The sequence below is a fragment of the Syngnathus leptorhynchus genome, chromosome 14, assembly GCF_054491065.1.
Source record: "Syngnathus leptorhynchus isolate UIUO chromosome 14, UIUO_Slep, whole genome shotgun sequence".
Taxonomy (NCBI): domain Eukaryota; kingdom Metazoa; phylum Chordata; class Actinopteri; order Syngnathiformes; family Syngnathidae; genus Syngnathus; species Syngnathus leptorhynchus.
In genome coordinates, this window is record NC_141208.1 from 982497 (window position 1) to 1004913 (window position 22417).

Sequence of the window (22417 nt, forward strand, 5' to 3'; positions counted from 1 at the left end):
CAAACAACGCGCTGTGTGACGAGCCAACTGCTGTGTGAGAACCACACGTGACGTGCTCATGTCATGATATGGTGATGTCACTTGCTCAAGTGCATTACACTTGGCAGAAAACGTTCACTTTTTTGAGACGATAAAGACATTTCAGTGGGGGATTGTTAATCTAGTTTATGAAGAAAATTACATTAAACTGAAGAAAACAACGTGTTTTTTTTATTTAAACTCGGTCTTGTTTGATTAGGAGTGTGATGGACACCAATTTGCTTATGTCTGAATGTTATTTCATGAAACCCTGAATGTGCACAATTGAGAGCCCTCAATCAGGTAAGCCAATGGAAAAAAAAAAAAGTAAAGTTGGAGAAAAGTTGTGCATAAGTGAGTAAAGCATCTCCCACATTCCAATTGCTTCTGATTTAAATGTCAAGACAGGGAAGGATGACCCGGCTGGTGCTGTACTCACATGCAGGACAAGTCCAGGGTTTGCGGATTCCTCTTCAGGCGCTGCACAAACTGCCGATGAGAGCAGGTGAAACACAATCAACATACAGTGCAGCGTCTTGGCTTTGTGCTGTCTGGAGAAATAAATCCATAAAGTTGAAGTTGTTGGGCAATATTCACCCAGGAGCGAGTGGAAGAGGTGACCCACCGGCGGGGAGGGGCGCTGCGTCGTGCTGGGTAACCCTACCTCGGGGCCCACCATGTATGGGCTCAAACCTGGATCGGCCGGCGTCTGCCATAAATAGCCGGGAGGAGCCCGGTGAGACCCCCGGCCAATGGGCTGCTGGGCCGCCCGAGGGTCCCCACACCCCCCAGGGGCAGGCGCATGACAGGAGGGAGGGATTAAGTCAAATCTCAAACACATTGCAGTCAGAAGTGGGATTAAAGACAGACAAACAGGCACAGAAGGTCGCTTCAAGATGGAGCAACATCCGAGTGCATTTGCTAATTGAATTGTTTGCTGTCAAGAGTCCAGTTGGGAAATCTCTGTTCGTCCTTTAGTGCCATCTAACGGTGATGCACTGCTTAGTCAGTGAATCGTTTGAAAATGGAAGGCCGAGATGTATGGATTGGAATAGTGTGGCTTTCCCATGAATGAATAGCATTGGTTAGGAACACATCTACGTACAATAGTAAACGTAATTGGAGCTCGTTTGTTTTTTCAGCAACTAATCAGTACCCACGATTGAGCTATCGGTTTGAAAAAGGTTGCTTCTTGATTGATTTACTGGATGATTCATTGCTTGATGAATTTCATGTTTCACATCATGATTTATAAAGGACAATCTTCAAAAGAAAATGCATCAAATGTATTCAATTAAATCTGAAATCAGTGCAGGAAGGCCACCCTAATGGACGACGGGCTTCTTGAAAGCCAATGGCCGCTCTCCAAGCCGGCAAAATGGGCCAACTTGTCCAACACTTTGATGGCACACAAGTGGAGAGCAGCGGGATGGCGTCACCTGACTGGACCTGGCTGGACTGCACAGACCTGCTAATTAGTCCAATGTGGGCAACAAAGAGACAAAAAGGGAGAGAATTTCTCTGGGAGATCAGTTTGTATGCAAGTGAGAAAGTTGGAGATGTTCAATGCCCAATTGATGAGAAAAGAGGCGCTTTCATGCAAAGAGTTTATTTGCGAATGGGACTGCAGTATCATACAACAGTAGCACAATCATAATGACTCCATGGATTCTCTTGCTATACGTATAGATACACAGATCAAAGGCATGTCCAAAGAAAACAATGAATGACTTTTCTTCCACTTTTTTTCTTGGAATTTACTCTAAAAATAGCTTTTAAATACTTGGCATAGTCTCGTAAATTAACCTACGAAACAGACACACGTTTTGCCCGTCGCTGCTTTTATTCTAAATTGAGTTTTTTGGTGTGTTTTTTTTTTTTTTTTTTTAATTATTTGAACTGCCGAGAGAGTACCAAATGCAAATATAGTTTACGGAAAAAAAAAAAATGTTTTTTTGCCCCCTCGTCCCTCTCACTTGCACTCCATGCAAGGAAGAAAAAAGATGTAGAAAAAAGCACTTAAATCTCTTATGAAAATAGAAAATATTACAAGTGTGCATAATCACTGCTCACGTTGCACCTGTCATAGAAAAAAAAAAAAAAAAAAAGTCCAACGAGACTCTTATTATATTGACGTTCAAGAGTTGGCGCTCACATGCCAATCGCAAGGGCTGTTTCTGGATGATGGGGGCTAGTTTGCGTACCTTTCGAAAAAAACACGCGCAAAAAAAAACGCAAACTATGCTCATTCTGCTACAGCGCCCCCAGTTGGAGGCTGACAAGTAAAACTGCTAAATGACCTGTGACTAAAGTGTTGCGTAGACTTGGAGAATAGATTTGGCTGCAAAGTGATGCGATGTTATAATCACAAAGGAATATTTGGGCCACACTAATAAAGGCTAGAAAAAACAGCAAACATTGAAAACAATGCTAAAATGCTTTGTATTTTTCAGAAAAAGTTCATATATTTGCAGGAAAACTTTGCTTATTTTCGACAGAAAACGAAATATTTTCAAGCAAAGAAGGCAGCCATTTTTTGTTTTTTCACCTTTTGAGTTTTTTTTTTTTACAGCAGTTAAATATTTGGGGGAAAAGAAAAGTTGAAATCTTGCGAGAAACAGAACAGTATACGTTCAGATAAAAATGGACAATTTCAAGAAATGTCATGTTAGAAACAAAAACAATTTTTCCCCCCAAAAAATAAAACCTTTTGTTCTCAAACAATTATGACTTCAATCTAAGAAAAATGCTTTTCTATGTGGCCCTAATATTTCTTTGTATTTTTTAGTAAGGCGACATCAAAATTTACAAGAAATGCTGAGACACAACTGCTAAAATGCTACAAGTGTAAAAAGGCTACATAACAATTATGTTACTTTTGCACACATCCGTTGTTGATTCGTTACAATGCAATGCTGGATCATGCCAAAACACACACACACACACACACACAACTTCTCAAACACATTCTGACTCCTACTGCAAAGTTTTTTTCATTATTGTCTATTTAAAAAGTCTTATCTAAAAACCCTGTATGTATTGAAAAATGCCAAGATATTTTGGAGCATTTGCGTTTTAGCTGCAGCATTGCATTGTAGCGTTGAAGTACAACTGCCAAAGAATTGCGATTCTCCCCAGGAAAAATGTGTGAATGCTGAGAACAGAGCAGCAATAATGATTTTAAAATGGATTTGAAGACATTTTTAGGAGCAAAACAACCAAAGTGAATTGATGTTGTTTTGGGAGATACGTACTTTTATTTGAATGGACATGACGCACATTAGCATTGTGGTGTATGCTAGCCTCTCAGCCTTCACACAAGAGGTATGGAAACAAAGATGGAAACCATCCATGTTTTTTTGTTTTTTTTCATGGGATCAACAACAGAAGAGTCGGCCGGGCGGGCGAGTGTAAGATGGAAGACGAGACGACAACGCGACGCACGAAACACGGCGCAGACGATGCGACAAACGCCACAAATAAACTTTTCCATTGGCACGCTCTAGAAAATCGCTCTTCGTATGATTATCAGAATCTACACACACACACGTGGAGAAATAAAACTTTATGGTGAAAATACAAAATACCTCTTAAAATATTTAAAATATACTTTATATATATTTATTTTTTGTACATTATGCAAACAGATTAAAAAGCTGATGATCGGAAAAATAAATACTCAGTGAAATGTATGATGATGCAGTGCTTAACAAATGTATTAGACCACCCACCGCCCAATTATGAGTTGAAATTTAATCCCATGTCCTGAGTGGACCCACACAAAATGTCTGAAAAGTCTGTCATTTTGGTTTCAAATGGCTATTGTAGGGTCATTTCACTTTGGCAATAGAAACTCACTTTCCCTTAGCTACATAAAATCCAATAGCAATGTCTATCGTTTAGCCCGGCAAAAGACCTCTCGAGAAGCCGTGTCGGAAAATACTCTGAATGTCGGCCATTTTGTTTTGAAGCAACGCATTGCATTTCCAGGGTTCCTTAAAAACAAATGCCATCTACTGATTTTGTCTTGCTACCAAATCTGAATCTGTGCCCAAATTGCCAAGAATTGAGTCTCCGTCGTCGACCGCAGGCAGAAACTGCAAGCCAAGTTTGATGACTTGTGATGAAACAGAGAAATCCACAAGTCTCATCCAATAGGCGGCGGTGGTCAAATAAACACGTCAAGCAGTGTACATACTACGTAGAGCTATATGATGACGTAAAGCAGCAGCCCAAATACCCTGACACCGTGTCCCTGTAGAGTGATCACAAGACGACGCTTCCGACAGGTAGCTAGCTCCACGACACCGCTCAGCTTATTTGTACAACAATATTGCTCTATCTGGCCTCTTTTTTTTTTTTTTAAATGTGTTGTGTTCTATTTGTTTCTCATTGTTGTGATAGAGTTGCTGTCAATCTTTATTGCTTCCTGAAAGTACCTGCGCGGCGAGGCGGGGCGGGGCGGGGCTGGGCGGGAGCTGCACTATCAGGTCACCTGAAAGCAAAGCAACCGGCGCGCTATGGACTGAGCGGGCGATCGTGTGATTAGCTTAGCAACTGGAGGGGAGACGGAGGGAGGGGACAATGTCGCCGACTTCAAGAAAGGCCGAACCATGTCGGGAAATCAAAAACAGTTCTCGAGCCAAACACAGTCGCGATGAGTGGTGCCACCACCGCAGCAGTCGCGACTTTATTTTGGTACAGCAAATCATAACAAAACCCTCAAATTAACGCTTACATTCATAACGCGCAGATTCTCGAGTGTATTCGTATGCATGGGTGAGTTGCATAATGTCTGCCAATGAGAAAAGCATCGGGAGAAGACTGGGGCGTGGACGGAGGACGGCCGGCTAGCTAGGGTTGGGTGGGGGCGGACGGGGCGGACGGGGCGGGCGGGGCACCTCCCTTTTGGCAGTGGAACAGCACTCTTAGAAGTCAAGCCGAGGGTGAGGGTGTTTACACAATGCTCTCGTCGGACAAGAAGGCCATTTCAGTGTCAAGAGATGAAGATGAAGGCATTCTAAGTTAGGCAGCCAGTTCACAGTGTTGTGTGGAGCGCTAAAACCTCAAGATGGGGAAACGATGGACGCCGTCTTTTTCCATACCATCGCCGCCGTCCTCAGCTGTCACAGCGTTCTGCCACGTAAAAAGAGGGAGTCATTAGTCCATCGGACTCCCTGAACATCTAAAGTCCTAGAGCAAACCCACCTTCAGCGTTATTTCGAGGTCAATTCATTTAACAATCGGAAATTTCCTAAAGCATCCTGGTATAAATTGTTTCCATTTTTGAGCACTTTCTTACCTGAAAGTAGACTTGTCACCATGCTTTGCAGTTTTGTCCTGTAGCGATCCATCAGCGGGGTCATCCAGGGATTCCTTGGCCTCCCCGTTTCCCTCCCCAGAGTCAGTGCTCCTGATGCTGAGGCGTCTCATGCGATACATCACGTCCACTTCCCGTATCTTGCCCGGCGGGCGTTCCGCGGCCCCTTGGCCAGGAGAAATGGCTAGCTTATTCTGGAGAGCTTCAAATTGATCAGATAGGGCATCGCCCCGCCGTTCCCCTTCCAAGCTGAGAGACAGCCTCCGGTCCAGCTTTGGCACGACTGAAAGTGGCAGTCTCTCTGGGGGGAACTCTGGCAACCCGGTGTGATCTCGCCCTGGATGGGTCCAAAGTACAAGTCTATGTTCCGCGAGAGCCATCGTCTTCCTGTCTTGCTCCTGCTTGTCATCCGACGCTGCGTCGGTTTCGCTCTCTCGCCCCGGTCCAGGATCGACCTCAACAGATTGATCCGTTTCCCCCTCCGTGACGTCTTTCTGCCCCGACTCCATCACCTCAGTTTGAGTCCGTTTCTCGGAGTCTGATGGCTCATCTGTGGAACCGTCTACTCTTTCTTCAACCTCTCCCAAATTGTCTTGTGTTGAAGAATCCTTTTTTCTTGTCTGAGTGTTTACATCTAACCCGGTGTTGTTGAGACTCGAGCTCTGAAGTTCCCGATCCCTCGCATTTTCAGACGGACTTTCGACCGCAACGCGCTGCGGCGGACTTCCATTTGGATTTACTGAGCTGTCCGAGCTGTTCTCCTCATGGAGAGGAGGCAGCGGACCCTGTCTCAACTGGTTCTCCAGCTCCCGTTTGCAAATAGGGCATTCCTCCTCCGAATCAAGATCTTGAGGAACTGCCGGGTCATTAGGATCGTTGGGATCCCGAGAGTGACGCAAAGTCTGGCATATGTCTTCATAGTCAGGAGGACTGGTAAGTGTGGAGGCATCCTGCATGGGCTGTCGGTCCGCCCATGGCACTTCCGCCGCAGCGCTGTTGGTGGTGGGACTGAAGTCGCTAAGCGGCGTCTCGATGGGTTCATCCGGCAGGTCCAGTTTCACAGTCCTGCCATCGTTGCTACGTCTCCGCGGAAGATGAGGAACAACCCTGTATTCTCGAAAGCCCGACTCCCGAGGGGGCACGGGAAGTTCTTCCCAAAGCTGTTTGCTGAATGTGACCGACTTGGTGGCGGGCCTGGAGAAGGCGCTCTTGACTTCCCTGTACTCCGGATCAACAGACCAGCTGACCGCACTTCGCCTAAGGCTGCTGGGTTTGTTGAGAGGCTGGGACGTCAGGCGGATCTTGATACGCTCAGGGATTTCAACGGAGCCATCTGGAACTTTATTGCTGGCAGCACCGAGCTCTAAGATGTCTTTGTAGGCCTCGTTGAGGTCCTCGATGCACTTGTCAACGCTTGGCTGTTTGTTGCTCTGCTGCTGCTGCTGCTGCTGCTGCTGCTGTTGCTGTTCCTGGACTTCTTTTTGGATTGCCTCCAGTTCTTTGACAGCATCCCACGGTCGCTGACTGACAATCGGTTTCAGCAGGAACTCGGGAACCTTGAACACTTCCTGCCCGCTGCTCGCTGCTGGTTTGCTCTCCACATTTCCTGAGGATGGCACTGCTGGCTGCTGAGCTGTGCTCTTGTTCAGCTGGTTGGAGAAAGTGGTGGTCAGGGAGAAGGCGCTGTTACTTGAAAGTTTTAGACTCTTCACTCCCTTGATAGGGAAGGTGAAGGCAGTGCCTGCTGCCGCCGCCGCCGCCGCCGCACCGACACCATCTGCAGGTGCATCAGGAGCAGCAGGGATAGGGTCTTCTTGTGCTTCCTTATTTTCAGCGCCAGGTTTTTCGGCCTCTGGGCTCGTTTGCGTCTCCTGGTCGCGGTACTGGTTTGCGGGCCAAGATCCGGACAACTTCAGCTCCTTGTAATGGTTTATTTTTGGGGGTCTACAGGGCAATTTTTTGAACATTTTACTGCTGGCTCGGCTGCTCGTCTTGCTGCTCGCTATGCTACCGGTCAATGCTTGCAGCTCTGCCTCAGCTGAAGATGTGCTTTGGAGACTTTGGTTTGTTAAATGGCCCGTTTTGTTTTCACTGGGACTGTCTGCTGGGTCCGGTGACTTCTCATTATTGTTGTTCTGATCACGAATTATTGTACCAGTGAGCTGCGGCGTGACCGGCACTGAAACCAAACAAAAAATGGTTTCACTGAGTCTCTTTTTGAGATTCTTGGACTTGTCTTTCTCCGGTGGTTCGGGCTGTTCGACTTTCTTTACTTCCGGCACGGTTTCAGGGACAACCTGATCAGTTGGCTTGCATGGGGGTGGTGGTGGCTTACCCAGAATAGATGAGGGGAAAAACTGACTCCGATTTTGTTCAGGACCTACACTGTCACTTTTTTTGTTCAATCCCCTGCTGCCCCACCGAGCACCGCTGTCATTCTCAGCAAGAGTCGTCTTGCGACCGGCATTGAGAGATTGTCCCTGTTGGGGAGGAAAGGCACTATCACAGGTAGATTGTCCTAAATTTTTAGCAGATGGATTCTCTTTGTTGATGTTCCGGATCTTGTCTGAGTCAGTGAGAGAATTTCCAGCAGGCCCTCCTGAGATTTGATTCGCTCTGGTGTCTTCGGCTGTTACCTGACGAGCTTGACTCGGTTGCTCTTTGTTCCCAGAGGGTATCTGTTTTCGGTAGGACGCCCCGCGATCTCCATATTGTTCTAGCCACGAATCGCCCGAGTGCCTTGTCAGCCACCTCCCGGGGTCTGAGCTGGGTTGCAGGGAGTCTGACCTCCACCGCAGGTTGAGCATTTCATTCCGATTGATTGACACAGCTCGTGGGGGTGGGGCTCTTTTATAAGACGGGGGCGGGATGTAGCCCGGCGGCTCCATTCCAGAGAGCGAGTGTTGTGCAAAATAGTCGTGTCGCAGCTCCGCCCCCCTGGAATAAAAGATAGGCCTGTCTTTTAGCTTGAGACCCTGGTCTATAGCGAGCATTTCCGCGCTCCCCCTAATTTGCTGGTGAATCTCATATGACGGCGGCTTTAAAGGCCTGCTGAACCTGGGCTTTGGTAAAAGTGCAACATGGCTGCTTGGCCCGGCATTCCTGCCCCACCGCTCCCTGCCAATAGCTCCGCTATAGATATAGCGACTATAGGGCCCGGAGAAAAGAGTGCTGCTTAGCCTTTGCGGTCTGTCCGGTAGGCTCGGTCTGGATGGAACCAGCTCTCTGCCGTTTGCTCCGTCGGGTGACAAAACTCTCGGGAGGGACTGAGACTTGGCTTTTGTTCTCGGGTGAAAAAAACCTTCAGGTGTCCTCAGGCGATACTGCTCCAAAGCCCACCGTTCGCCGTCGCCATCTGACAACTGCCTGCCCAGGCCCACGGCGGGCCTCCAATCGTCAGTACCGAGGCTCTGACACTTGCGCTCTCCGGTCACCCTCAGCTGACCGGGTGTATCTTGGTCCCGCAGCCAGGAAATCTCCTCCCACAGCTGCTGCGCTTGCCTCTCTGCCCTGAGTTCCTCGGCCGCTATGAGGGCCTGCGGTCTCCATGCCCCCGCGGAGGCCCTCAGCTCCCTGCCATCAGCATAGTCCAGGAGAATGCTAAAGTCTTGGCCTCGCCTCCGCCAGTACGAAATATCCCTCTCGTCGTGGCTGAGCGGCTCGGAGTACGTCAAACTCGGGACATCGTAGAAACTGCAAAAAATAAATACAATGGCTCTGAGTAGGATGAGTCAATGATACAGGGTTTGAAGGCCATACCGTGAACCGTTAATACCTAGGTTGTCTTGCGCCTTGGTCATCACCGTCCAGTGTGTTAGGCACCACACCGGAATGGGGGGGGGGGTGGTCGAAGTTGAGCCAAGAATTTGCCGACGTATGATGTCTCAGTATTATCAGCTGCCTAATTGCCAGCCATGACCAGCGTATGAAGTTAAAGATTCAATGGCCATGCCTCTTTCTTTCTTGGCAGTTTTCGCATCAGAGATGTAACAGAAGCTCTGGTATCTATTTGTTCAGCTTTCACACATAAGCTAGTGAAATGGGGGGGGGAAAAGGCTGGTCCAAACTTGCTGCTATTCTCTTTCAAACACGCCTCTATTACGTTGGCCCAAACATGGGAAATGCATGGGTCACCTTCGACCCTCTCTTTGTTACACCTTGGAAAGGGGGAATTTCAAATATGTACTTAACCAAATCACTCTTGTCTAAATTTGCTGATTGTTATTGGACAATTTTTTTCCTCGTCATCATGTTAAAATAATGGGCAGATAAATCAAATTGCCAATATGCTAACATGTGACTGATCGCGTTCCACCACACATCGATGCGCTCTACATGCAGACAAACTCTACGACATGTGTGTCCAATGGCTTTTCCGGCAAAGTGCTGAAGTCAGCCATTGCTCCAGAGTCCCTTCAAGACACAAATTGTGATGTTTGTGCAATATGATCTGCATTTTTAATTGTGCTGACTATTGCTTAAAGGGCTGTTGTCAGAAATAGTGCAAGTCTGAATAAAACACGTACGTACATTTGAATACTTTGTAATTATGGCATTTATACAATGGGATCATTAGCATAATGCATATGTGATTTCATGGAGATATTTTGGGGGATGATTGGGATTGAAAGTATATCCAGGTATTTGTCTCTTTTCACTATCTATTGAAACCAATTGAACATGTGTAAAAATGAGCACAACCAATGAATGAACGAACGAACACGTTGTGTGTGTGACCTGAGCTGTGAGTGTGTGAGTCACTAGCAGCATATGCTAGTGTATAGCTGAGGAGGGAGCCGCGCACAATTGCCCAGCAACATGCTGACATCACAGAGCACGTGCTGGATGGGATTCGGTGTGCCAGTGTTTACAGTGGAGTGACTCTGCGCTGTGTCTTGACGCAAGTTCAATTCACCCCCCCAACCTTCATTCCCACAAAGGAACAGGCACACAAATGCATCAAGCTCTCGTCGGAAGGCCGGCTTGACAAATGTCAGCCGTGCCGCTGCGGGAAGGAGGGTGCGGTGCGCTTGGAGTTGGGGGGGTGGGGACCTGCAGTGCAGCTTTTGCATGGCGACCAGAAGAATGTCCCCCAAAAAACGGGGAGAAGCACTCACCCGCTGTCTGTAGCCAAAGAATCACCCAAGGGCTGAGCGTCACCTAGGATACCCAGGAAGGCCTCCTTCCTCCTCCTGTCGGCCTCACTCTCCAGGTAACTCTTGAGGGGCGCCGGCCTGCTGCCGTACAAGCCGCCGCCGGCCGCCCCGCCACGCTCGGCCTCGTAACCGTTGAGCGCCGGCGCCCGGCCCGTCCGGTTGTCGAGCAGGAGCTCACGCTGGCAGTCGGCGGGCCGCTTGTCGTAAGTGGCTGACGGCGGGCCGCTCCTGGGCAGCTTGTAGCCGTGCGAGATGAGCAGGTCCTCCACGCTGTACATGCTGGAGGGCAAAGGTGGGGGTTTGCCTTATGCGCTGTGCTGCACAGCAGAGGCCATCACTTGGAGAAAGGCAACGGCAAAAGAAAAAGACAAAGGGTTAAATGCAGAACAATCCTGATCATCTTGAAGCCATCGTTTCCTTGAAAGAGGTCACGTTCAGGCCATCACACTTGATTAAAGTTTCTCAAAAAGCCCGATTGGATTCATCCAATTTCGATCATTCATAAAATCTTCCCCTAACTTGACACTCAGAGTCTGAATATTGACGTCGTCGATGATGAGTAATGATGTGATAAAAATGACAAATTGATACAAGCTCCGTCAAGGTGACCTTAACATTTGTTTTGTGACATTACATTTTGGAAAATCTGTTCACTCAGCACTAAAACGATTCTTGACATGGACAAAGCGTTTGACTCAAGTTAGCGCGTTTCTGGTTTCAAGTCATTTGGACAGCTTTCAGGCACCACTTGTTGATTTCAGGGAGGTGTCTTTGTTGTTGATGCTAAAACGATTTGAGCTTCGACAATATGATCAAAAAAAATTAAATGGAGTTCTTTGTAGAAAACCATTCATTTCAATCTGATCAAATCCAATATGATTCAGTACAGTATTATATTGAGTACAAAACCATACGATGCACTTCATTAGCAGAAGTGTATGCAACCTATTATCAGATGACATGATCCAATGATACCATATTTTACAATATGGTATCATCCAATGATATGATATTCTACATTACGATGCAGTACAATTTGTATATGATGTGGCATGTGATACAAAGTTTGATGTGATAGGATCAGATACATCACGCTGTGATAAAAAGAAAAAAGGAAATATGACTTATTCTTGGAGCTGAGGACCAATGAAAGTGAGCACCACTTCACTTTTTATGAAGTATATGACTCGTTCCTGGAACCGAGGGGTAGCGAACGCACCATCAGTCAACTTACACAAGGTCATGACTTCAAAGTCCCTTGAATTTGCATAGCAACGACCACAGTTTTTTTTTTTTTTTTTAAACACATCTGCAAACTTAACATACTAACATTTGCCACTATCAAACAAAGTTGTTCATGCAGGAGGAGGTCACAATAAGTTCACTTCTAATGTGCTTAATTTTACAGTGCCAAATAACAGGCTACAAGATGGGGAGTGTACCTGGATCTATACCTGGAAACACACACGCACACATGCCCATCTAACCATGGACTCACTCTTTCAATTGGTCAATAGCCAGCTCCTCATCCTCCTGCCATGAATGAATCATGCAGGTCAAAGACGTATCATAACACACAGCCATCCATAATCCATGTTTAACGTCAACCACGCCTGCCCTGCCATGCCATGCCATGCCATGCCATACGTATGCTATTATGCTAAGCTATGCTATGCTATGCTATGCTATGCTATGCTATGGGAGGGGGGCACTGCAATATGGCAACATCTTGAGCCCTATCATCATACCTGCCTGGAGACAGCTGCATGCACCTGCACTTCCACTTGCACATGCTGCGACCCAACCCAGCCCTGCCCGTGCACGGGAGAGGGGGAAAACAACAACACCCCAAATCATAAGCAAGAACAAGCTATATTTATAAGAATCGGAGGTAAAACGCGCAAGTTGCAGATGCGCTAAACTGGGAGTGTTTACCGACGCGCTCGCACGCACGCACGCACGCACACATGCATGCATAGCAACCCCTCCCTAGAAACCATGCAGCCGGTGACGGGCTGCACATTGTTCAGGAAAAAAAAAACGCGTATAAGAGAGGAAAAAGAATGTCTTTTTTTTGGGGGGGGGGGGCTCGAAACATACCTGGCAAGATGCGTGCTTGCGTGCGTGCGTGCGTGGCCGCTCGCTGCGGTTCGGCTTGCTCACAGAGCGCGGAGCCCGAGCCGAGCATGCCGATTGGTAGGCGGGGAGGACGCGCCGGTTGCTGGCTGCCTCGGACTGCATGGGCTCCCCGAGACACACGCAGGGAGGGAGGAGGCATGGCATGGAATGGAATGGAATGGAAGGGAAGGGAAGGGAATGGAGGGGGGGGGGCGCGCTCCTCTTCGCACAAATGATTTTTTTTCCTTCTATGGAAGATCAACTTTCTAACCGCAAAAGGATTGATAGGGTTCAAGCATCCACAATTGCTGTTGTCATTAAAGATGCTACAGAAAATGATCAAATTATTATGTACGAATTCACTGCAAAAAAAAACGTTTCATCTATCTTTCTTTCTATCTGTCTATCTATCTATCGCAGTGACATATGCTGCAGAACAACTAAATGGCCAAGCACTAGAATGGAAGTACTATGAATCCACCTGTTGCCAATCAAGTTCATGATGCATTTCGTCAAACAGGCCAAAATTTCGCATTGACTAAGTCCAATTTTGGTTAAATTGAGACTTTTTTTTTGTATCTACAATGGTGCTTCCGTCAGATCTTTGTCATGTCAAATTTGTGTCTTGTGCATTGTTGCACATTTTGAGTGTGTGTATGTGAAGAATTGTCAATTTAATGACAGCGGTCAACAAATTCTTACATTTTTCTTCAATCATTTTTTTTTTTAAATGAACTTTGAACATTAACGACGCCGACTCGGAATCTGTTATCCAGCACATCATAATAATAATATGACTTGTGGTGCAAGATGTCAGGAAAAGCAGACTAGAACATCTGAACTTTATGTGGGAGTAATCAAAGGCACCTCATACGATGTGTGCTGATACCAAGTCATTGAATGAGATTGGTTCTTTCAGAACACAGCTACATGCTCATGTTTAAGAGGGTGTACACACTTGTGCAACCTTATTGTCTCCGTTGTTTGTTTCTATAGGGCTGTACAGGGTGAAGGTCAGGTTCTTGGTGGAAAGACTTTTACCATTTGCTTGCTGGCAAAAATTGTGCAGAGATTTGATCATTGTCGATTTGGAGCCTTCTAAACCTTGAAGTCACCCGCTCTTGTTCTATTTTGGGACTGAATGGGTCACAGATGACTGCTATTGTCTTTCTTTTTTTTTTAAACGTCATTCCTCCATGGCTCTACGTACGTCCATGTCAAGGTCACACCGAATGTTAAGGTCACTGTGGTGATCTCAGCAAACGTCACTTGTTAATGACCTACCCTTAGTCCATGAGCCAGCCCCACTGAATGTCTGCTGCAAAACACGCACACACACACACACACACACACACACACACACACACACTTAAATGGATATCCACACAAAGTGCTACACACTCTCTTGTCCCCAACCCTGGTTGCCTAGGAGACAGCTGATGGGTTCCCCATCTCATAAAACAGCACCAATAAGGGCGCGTGACAGCCAGGATCAGATTCAAGTCTTGGGAATGTTTGTCTTCCTCTAGCGGCCAGATTGAGGAATGAATCCAGCTGTGATTCTGCCTAGTAACCCAATCTGCTGATTTCTCCTGTCTGGCACCAGCACCAGCATCAATTCTGACAGAACGCAGATAGTCTGGAATATACTTGATTCTCTTTTTATTCTTGTATTTATATTCAAATAGGTATCATATAGGCTACGGTTGTTCCTAAAAGCATCGGGTAAAAACATCACATTTCTACACAGTTAGCTTGTGACTTGAGAATTTTCAGGGCACTCCAATTCCAATTCATATAGCATTAGAGTCGTGTCCGATGTGTCTGATGGCCTGGCCACTTTACATACTTTAGTATCAGGTGGGTCCACTATTGCGTCATATGAACACAGTTGGGTCAAATGTTGACTCAGATTGTCTACTGTAGTGTCAACTGGTCTGTAGTCTTAGAAGACGTTCTGTAGAGTGAGATGGTGTCAGATAGTCTCCTGCAAGGCACCACATGAGTAGCCCCTGAACCTGTTCTAAAAATACACCCTTAAAACTGCTGGGGGGTTTTTTTCACTCCTTCTTTGCAGTGGTGATCCATAATAGCTTTTTACAGTTTCAAGGGAATGATTGGAGCCATTCATTGGCCTGGAAACTGGTCGACTGTGTTCACTCACAACGGCGCAAACAGCCCTTTCTAACTTGCGTCTCCAAAAACAGCAAAAGAAAGAAAACTCTGGCCTGACGGCACGAAAAAAGGTCCGCGAGTCGACCGTAGCGTCAGATGCTTTACTGTAATGTCTGATGTTCCACTATACAGTATGTAGTGTCGAAGAATAATTGAAATAAACAATGACAAATTTCATCATCATCATCATAAGCCTCAAAACAAAGTCGGCGTATACTGTTTCCAAACGTTTTTGTCCCTTAATGGCCACTGTCTCAGACAAAAACGTCTTATCTAAGCACCCGGAAAAAAAGAGTGAATACTCCCTCGGCCTAGACTAAAGACAAATATAATCCCTGCGCTATATACGACACCACAGAGCCCCTTGTGTATTCACCTATATGTATTAGGAATTTCTCAGACAAACAGCGCCCCCGGTGGGCAGGAGGCTGGTGAATTTTTTAAATGCTCGAGCAAAGCTCGAGCAAAGCAGCTTCACTTGGTGATACATTTGCTTTTCCCCCTGATGAATACAAGTACAACTACCGATTGACTGTGTGACATCACACAGAGAACTATTAGCGCCCTGTGTTCAGAGTTGCTTGCAGAATGTCATTCTTAAGATGGCGAATCAAATGTGGCCAATGTACATCTAATAAATATCCTGCCTTATTCAAACCTCCAGGGTGGTTCAAAGGAGAAACGCCCACCACATATGCTATCTAAAAAGAAACCTCGTGGAGATCCAAACAAAGGAGCAAAAATGTAAACATTCTGTATTCTAAGCCTCGCAGGCCGCCGACTGGATGCTGCCGTTGAGTTCGCCGAGCCCTGGCAGCGGAGCGCTGACATCAGTCATCTCGCCCACGATGAAGGTGGGCGCCTCCCCTTTGTCGTTGGCTAGGGTGCTCTCAGGCGGCGGCGGCGGCGGCGGCACCGCCGCAGGCGGCTCCTCGGTGGCTTGCTGGACCAAGGTGGGCTCCTCGGTGGCTTGCTGGACCAGGGTGGGCTCCTCGTCCAGCCGGCTGGAGATGGACCAGTAGAGGTGAGCGTCCAGCCTGGCGGCAGCCAATGAGAGCTCTCGTGCCGAACAGGAGGGCGTGTCTACCTGGATTTGGAGTTTGTGTTTACGCCATGACATCTTACGTTGCATGAGTCACGATCATTATGATGACTATGATCAATCCTAACCAGGAGAGAGTACCTCGAAGGTGTGATGGAAAGCGCCGTAGTCCACATCGAAGAAGCCCTCAGCCAGCGACATCATGGGACTGAAGCGGTGGCCCCATTGCACCTCCTCGGCCAAGTAGGAACTGCGAGCTTGGCACGTCATGCCTGCACACGGGGAGCGAACATCACATCACATCACACGTGCAGCCATTTTGGGCCGAGAGCCAAGCGAGAACAATTTCAGTGACGCATGGAGTGATAAACGACGAGCCTTTATGATGAAGATTCTCTGCGGCAGGAAGTTGCTGAGCAAGGAAATCAATAGCCATTTTTACCCACGTAGCGTCAAAGAATAGCTCCAAACTTTTTGCCGTAAAGGAATCATTTAGCAAAAACTTTGAATGAAATAAAAGGTATTTTTGCACCTTTTTTTTGTTGTTGCCCATTGCGTGAGATTAAAAGTTTGACAGCAATGTATGAGCATTTTGCAAGTGTATTATTTTGCTTGGAGCATTTGAGACAAGGTTGAAAGCGGTCACCTGTTGCCTCCACCATTCCCTCTAGGATGACCACAATCTCAAAGTCCTCCTTCTCGAGCTGGGACTGTGACATGTCCCAGAAGGGCGAGCGAGCGTCAATCTCATGCGATATTACCAGCGGCGACACCAGGAAGAGGCGGTCGTCGCCGGTCTCGAAGCCCACGCTTATGTCCGTCTGATCCAGGGGGATGAATTCGCCTTCAGAGAGGAGATGCGGAAGGTGACAAATGAGTCATCTATTCACGTATTGGACACTGCTATGGAATTCCAGCGGCAGGCTCACCCTCCTGCGTCTGCTTGGACTTAATGAGCTTGGCCCGCATGTTAGCGCCCACAATGTGCGAGCTGCGCAGGTCGCCCACCCGGAACATCAGACACAGCTTGTCGTCCCGCAGCGAGATGACGGCGTGCTTGGAGAACACCAGCGTCTCGGCCCGCTTGTTGGGCTGCGAGATCTTCACGAACATGCAGCCCACCTGTACGTACAAATCACGTCAGGAATTTCACAGCGTAGGACCGGTGGTCATTTCATCACACGAATCATCAAGAGTCGTGAAATCGTATGAATGTGAACAAATCCGCCACCAGCACTGAAAGGTGAGCGTTTTGTAGTATTACGCCACATCTGCTGACCATGAAGGCGTTGACCATGGAGCCCAGGATGGCTTGCAGCAGCAGCAGCATGGTGCCCACGGGACACTGGTCGGTGATGACGCGGTGGCCGTAGCCGATGGTCGTCTCCGTCTCGATGGAGAAGAGGAAAGCCGAAATGAAGCCGTTGACATTGTTGACGCACGGTGTCCACGTCTCGTCCTCCAGGTGGTCCAGATCGCCCCTTAAGGATGATGACCACACCATCAAATCCCTCCCATCATCAAATGCTTACTATGTACGGACGACCCGTTTTGTGAAAGTCAAGCTCCTTGCAGCTGCTCATTTACGCCTCAATAGTTCAACAAGTCAAAGTCAACAAAGCTTTATTGCCTTTCTGAACACAGAGTAAAGAATGTGTTTTTCCACGGGGGTGCCGAGGAGATCTCAGAGGCTTCGCAAAACGATGATTACAAAGCACCCAAATAAAGAATCACTCTATGTTGCCTTCGAGGGATGGGTGGGGAAAAAACAAAATCGGAAGAATCGGGAAATAATGATCTGGTCTGGCACCCTGGGTGGGTCCGAGCATATTTCAGGGGAGGGTGGGGGTCAGTGCCCCTGCAGGCCACCCTTTAGCTCTGCCACTGAGCACTTCTGGTAACATGCTTTTTAAAGCAACACCACTGTGACAAACTGCTGTGTGCGACATGTGCTAATAATGTCTGATGAACTGAGTGAGGGAGTTCATCCTTTCATTTATACCATCCGTAAGCGTGAGCGAGGAAGTGCGCAAGAAGCAGCAGCTGCCGTTGGCCCTCCGTCGATACGATAAGGTCAGGATTTTACGAGGTCGGCCCCTTAGCTAATTGGAGCGCGGCTTCCGCGGGAAGCGACACGTGGCCGTCGTCAGACGACTGCTTGGTCATCGTCTTTTTCTTTTCAGCCTCGGCAGCAGAAACGCCTCGGAGGCTTCCTCACCCAGAGGTTCATAGAAGAGGTGACGTAGCCCCCGTGGTGAATTCATTAAAAGATGTGCTTTTGTTATATCCGTGTCCCGCCGAGTTCGGGATCGGGGCGCTCCATTAGTCGTGTCTGGTAATAAATAGGATGTCACAAGGCGAGTACATGGCAGCTTTGCTCGCCGTACGCCTTAGCTAACGCTCGCTAAATAATTACCTAATTGTCTTGAAGACAAATAGTGCGCCAATTAGCATTTTGAGCACCCCAGCAGAAAGTAAAACGCAATCAATATTGTTGGCGAGGTGCACAGTCAAGTGATATTACTTTTGATTTATTTAGAGCATTGTATCATAAAAGAAAAGAGCAGGTTCATCGGATTGTTGAGCTAAGATTACATTTCAATGTGAAATTCTTGACTAATGAATGAATGGAGGGAGGGCAGTACTGACCTGCAATAGGCGATGAGATACCAAATGGCGCCAAAGAAGAGCCACGTGACGGCGTAGGCCATGACAAAGACAAAGAGCGAGCAGCGCCAGTTGAGGTCAACCAGCGTGGTGAAGATGTCGGTCAGGTAGCGGTACGTCTCCCGCATGTTGCCGTGTTGCACGTTGCAGCGGCCGTTCTTCTCCACGTAGCGTTGCCTCTTGCGCCGAGCGCGAGCTGGTACAAAGACAGCCAGACAAATGCCGCTACCGTTTTACATCAATGGCCATAAAAGGTAGGACTGACTGATCAAAAGTCTTGAAGATCACTCACCCCACCCAAATCGCCCTCTCTCTTTCTCCGGTTGGATTTTCTTCCTGGTCTGATTGACTGTGGCCTCCCGCTCGGCCATCTTGGATTGGAAGGAGCGCTTCACTTTGGGCACTTCACCGGTGACGACGTGGCCCAGCTCCTCAGACACGTCGAAGACGCCGCGATTGTCGGCGGGAGGCATCGGGGCCTCGTTGACCCTCTCCTGCTCCCCTTCCGACTTGTGGTCCACGGGCAACGAGAGCGAGTCCGGGCGCGGGGGCAGGACGGAGTTCTCCACCGCCATGACCGGCGTGTAATCGATTGTGTGTTATTGAAATGTCACTTTGGTCCGCTGGATGTTGGTTGTACTACCATTTGTTTGCTGAAACGTGAGAAGGCAAACATGCAAGTCAAGCTGTTGTTCTGTCACAATGAATGAATGAAAACAAAAGCAAAATATATGTTTGGTCTACTCTCATTATCTGGATTAGCAACACATTTTGCCATGGCTGAAGGCCTCTGATGAAACAATTTATTTCTCATTTTTCTTGTCCTTCCAGTTCTGTGGATAAGGTAAAGACATACAAAGGTGCTAATATGATCAACAAAAAGCGTCTTAATGTTCCATCACATACAACGGAGTAACCCCTACAAGAAAAATGCTTGCAAGTTTTAAAATGTGTAAAAACGTACAATCCGCAACAAAAAAATAGGAGTCGTGGATTATGTGTGATGATCAAATCTTGCATGTTTTATACAGCAGCTGGGGTGAAGTGGATGTGCGTGCGTGCGTGCGTGCGTGCGCGAGCGTGTGCGCGTGCGCGAGAGAGAGCGAGAGAGAGAGAGAGAGAGAGAGTTTATGTGCGTGTGTATGCTTATTTCAACGTGCATTGCTATCACAGCAGGCCGTCTCAGGTGTCTTACATAATGCACGCAGCAGGCAGGGCCTGCCGTTTAAAAAATAACTCCCTGTTATTTTTAGTCCTAAGTCCATTCGCACAATACAAATGATTTTTGTTGATGTGCGCGTCGATCGTGGTGACACTGATGGAGGCAATCACAATGAAATTGGCCACAATGTGTGAACGGGGTTGATGTACACAAGCAACGGTGCACATTTGGTCAACAAATTGGTTGCGTATTAAAAGATTGAAATCTCTAACCTGATGAGTTTACCCTCATTTGAAGAAGAAGATGGGTATTCATCGTATGGAACGGTGGTTCGACGCGTTGATCCATTTTTTGCTATCGATCCGGTCGATCCTCCAGGACCGAAAGGGCTGGAAAAAAAAAAGACGGCTTCACCCTGAAAATGGACCTTGCGCGTCCGCCTTCTCGATCCTCGCGGCTTGCTGTGGCGGTGAGGTGGAAGAGTCTTCCGCCGTGCGTGATACGATGGAGGCGGGCAGGTGTCGTCAGCCCAGCCCCTTGCACCGACCGAGCTTTGGCGAAGTGCGGTGAAAGGACAGCAATTGTCGATCTTTCTTTTCAAACATGAACACTTTTCCCCTGCCCGCGTTCGAAAATGTGCCTGTTTAAAGAAAACTAGAATAAAATCTAGCTGTGTAGAAATGGATGGTATACGATTCATTCACTCACGAGACAAAACATGAAATCCATCAATATAAGTGACCCAGAAGACACTAAAAGGTAACAAATCACCTATTTCCATTGATATACACAAAATAAAATTGAGATTTTAATTTGCTCGTGTAATACACACTCCAACCCAGAAGACGGCGGTAGAATGCTAGACAGTTAGCCCAAGTATGGGACGAAGAAGTTCCTCCTTTCTTTTTCTCCTCCCAAAATGTCGGTATTCGGACCGGTTGTGAAGGTTCATCCCGTCGTTATCGCCTCCATTTGTGACTCGTACGAGCGACGAAATGAGGGAGCGAGTCGCGTGATTGGTACCTTGCTAGGTACGAAGCCATTTTATGACTCCAATTTCGTCGTCCTATCCTGGTGCTAGTGTTAGCATGTTTGCTGCTAACGCCTGCGTGCTGCCCATGCTGACTGGTCTATCGTCTAAACCAATTGTGTCATTTTCTCTAAACTTTACGAAATAAGATCAAATTGGGCGAGCAATATTGATTGTGATGTTCCCGATGCGGTTGTACTTGTAACGTGTGTGGTAGCCAGACTGTGGCTAACAACAGTAAGCTGGAACCTTTCCAGTACGTGTTATTTGTGATAGCATGTGTGATGTGCCCCTTCAGGTACCATTGACAAGCACTCGATAGAGGTGACCAACTGCTTCTCTGTGCCCCACAATGAGTCTGAAGACGAGGTGCGTTGTCCCTACTGTACGTAACAGTACAGTACGCGACGCTATTTGTCAGCTCAGCTCCTGACTTGACGTTCCTTGTCTTCAGGTCGCCGTGGACATGGAGTTTGCCAAGAGTATGTACGAGCTTCACAAGCGGGTGTCGCCCACTGAGGTCATCATCGGCTGGTATGCCACGGGCTTCGACATCACTGAGCACTCTGTGCTCATCCACGAGTATTACAGCCGCGAGGCCACCAACCCCATCCACCTGACGGCTGACACGGCTCTGCAGAGCGGCAAGATGAACATCCGCGCTTACGTCAGGTCCTTGCCTCCCCCTCGTTTGTTTTTGTGCGAGCGAGAGACCGCACGCTGACACTTCATCTCTTACACAGTGCGCAAATGGGCGTGCCAGGGAAGACGGTCGGTGTGATGTTTACTCCACTCACAGTCAAATACGTGTACTACGACACGGAGAGGATAGGCGGTAAGGAAGGAACTACTCTTGATGTTTCTACCAAGCAGCCTGTGAGCGAATTAAGCTACGTTACCAAAAAATGCTGCACTGCTTGGTGGAAATGTGGAATGTTAGAATGATTCAAAATCTCCATTCACAATGTTGTTGTTTTTTTTTTAGTGGACCTTCTGCAGAGGACACGCCTCATTACCGGTCGCACCAAGGGACTGACGTCCGATCTCTCCCAGGTGGTTGGCTCGGCCGCCCGCGTCCAGGACATGCTGACCACCGTACTGGCGTACATCGAGGATGTGCTGGTGAGTCTTTGTAGAGATTTTGGCAATTGCCTCCATCTTGTACTTCCAGAAAGTTGATGTCGGCTGTGTTCGGAATACTCCCTCTTCCGCTATTTAGTGCCCAAGGTTGCCATTAGTGGGCAAATTTTAGTAGACACAAATCAGATCAGGGTGAAGCAGGTGTACTTCCTAGAATTCCATATTAGCGAGCAGTCCGCTAATGGTGACCGCTTGATCCGTCTCAGTCTGGCAAGGTGACAGCGGACAACAGCGTGGGCCGCTTCCTGATGGACCTGGTCAACAAGGTGCCCACCATCTCGGCGGAGGACTTTGAGAATATGATCAACTCCAACATCAACGTACGTTTATTTGTCTTTCTGTTTAGGGATGAGTTGTGGATGGTATTGATTTTTCCTAAGAATGCGTGTCAAGTAATGTCATGTCAAATGTTTCCTCTCAGGACCTTCTGATGGTGACCTACCTGTCCAACCTCACCCAAGCACAGATTGCCCTTAATGAGAAGCTGGTGCTACTTTGAGGCACTTTTTTTTTTTTTTTTTTTGTGAACAAGTTTTCCTTTTCTCAAATGAATTAAAGCAAAATTTGCCCCGAATCAATTCCCCACCAA

At 47.5% G+C, this 22417-nt stretch overlaps 3 protein-coding genes across 5 annotated transcripts; 1 reads left to right on the forward strand and 2 right to left on the reverse strand.

Moving 5' to 3' along the window:
* Positions 1–1688: 1688 nt before the first annotated feature.
* On the reverse strand, positions 1689–12690 carry jcadb (junctional cadherin 5 associated b). 3 transcript variants are annotated; one of them, XM_085929366.1, is made up of 4 exons: positions 12595–12690; positions 10456–10831; positions 5321–9031; positions 1689–5154 (listed from the first exon to the last, which is right to left on the reverse strand). In XM_085929366.1, the coding sequence occupies exons 2-4, from the start codon at positions 10770–10772 to the stop codon at positions 5145–5147; spliced, it is 4038 nt and encodes a 1345-aa protein (XP_085785492.1). In that variant the 5' UTR covers positions 10773–10831; positions 12595–12690; the 3' UTR covers positions 1689–5144. The 3 variants fall into 3 exon arrangements, with proteins under 3 accessions (XP_085785492.1, XP_085785491.1, XP_085785490.1); XM_085929365.1 differs by lacking the exon at positions 12595–12690 and adding an exon at positions 12243–12379; XM_085929364.1 differs by lacking the exon at positions 12595–12690 and adding an exon at positions 11993–12148.
* A 2184-nt stretch (positions 12691–14874) lies between these two features.
* Positions 14875–20286, reverse strand: kcnj9 (potassium inwardly rectifying channel subfamily J member 9). Its single transcript, XM_085929367.1, has 8 exons — positions 19931–20286; positions 18789–19149; positions 18479–18692; positions 17109–17310; positions 16759–16951; positions 16476–16673; positions 15971–16101; positions 14875–15874 (listed from the first exon to the last, which is right to left on the reverse strand). Exons 2-8 carry the CDS (start codon positions 19069–19071, stop codon positions 15548–15550), a joined length of 1548 nt encoding a protein of 515 aa, XP_085785493.1. The 5' UTR covers positions 19072–19149; positions 19931–20286; the 3' UTR covers positions 14875–15547.
* Positions 20287–20523: 237 nt separating this feature from the next.
* On the forward strand, positions 20524–22417 carry eif3f (eukaryotic translation initiation factor 3, subunit F). The gene is made up of 7 exons (XM_085931025.1): positions 20524–20689; positions 20987–21057; positions 21143–21360; positions 21432–21523; positions 21674–21810; positions 22035–22148; positions 22250–22417. Exons 1-7 carry the CDS (start codon positions 20578–20580, stop codon positions 22325–22327), a joined length of 822 nt encoding a protein of 273 aa, XP_085787151.1. The 5' UTR covers positions 20524–20577; the 3' UTR covers positions 22328–22417.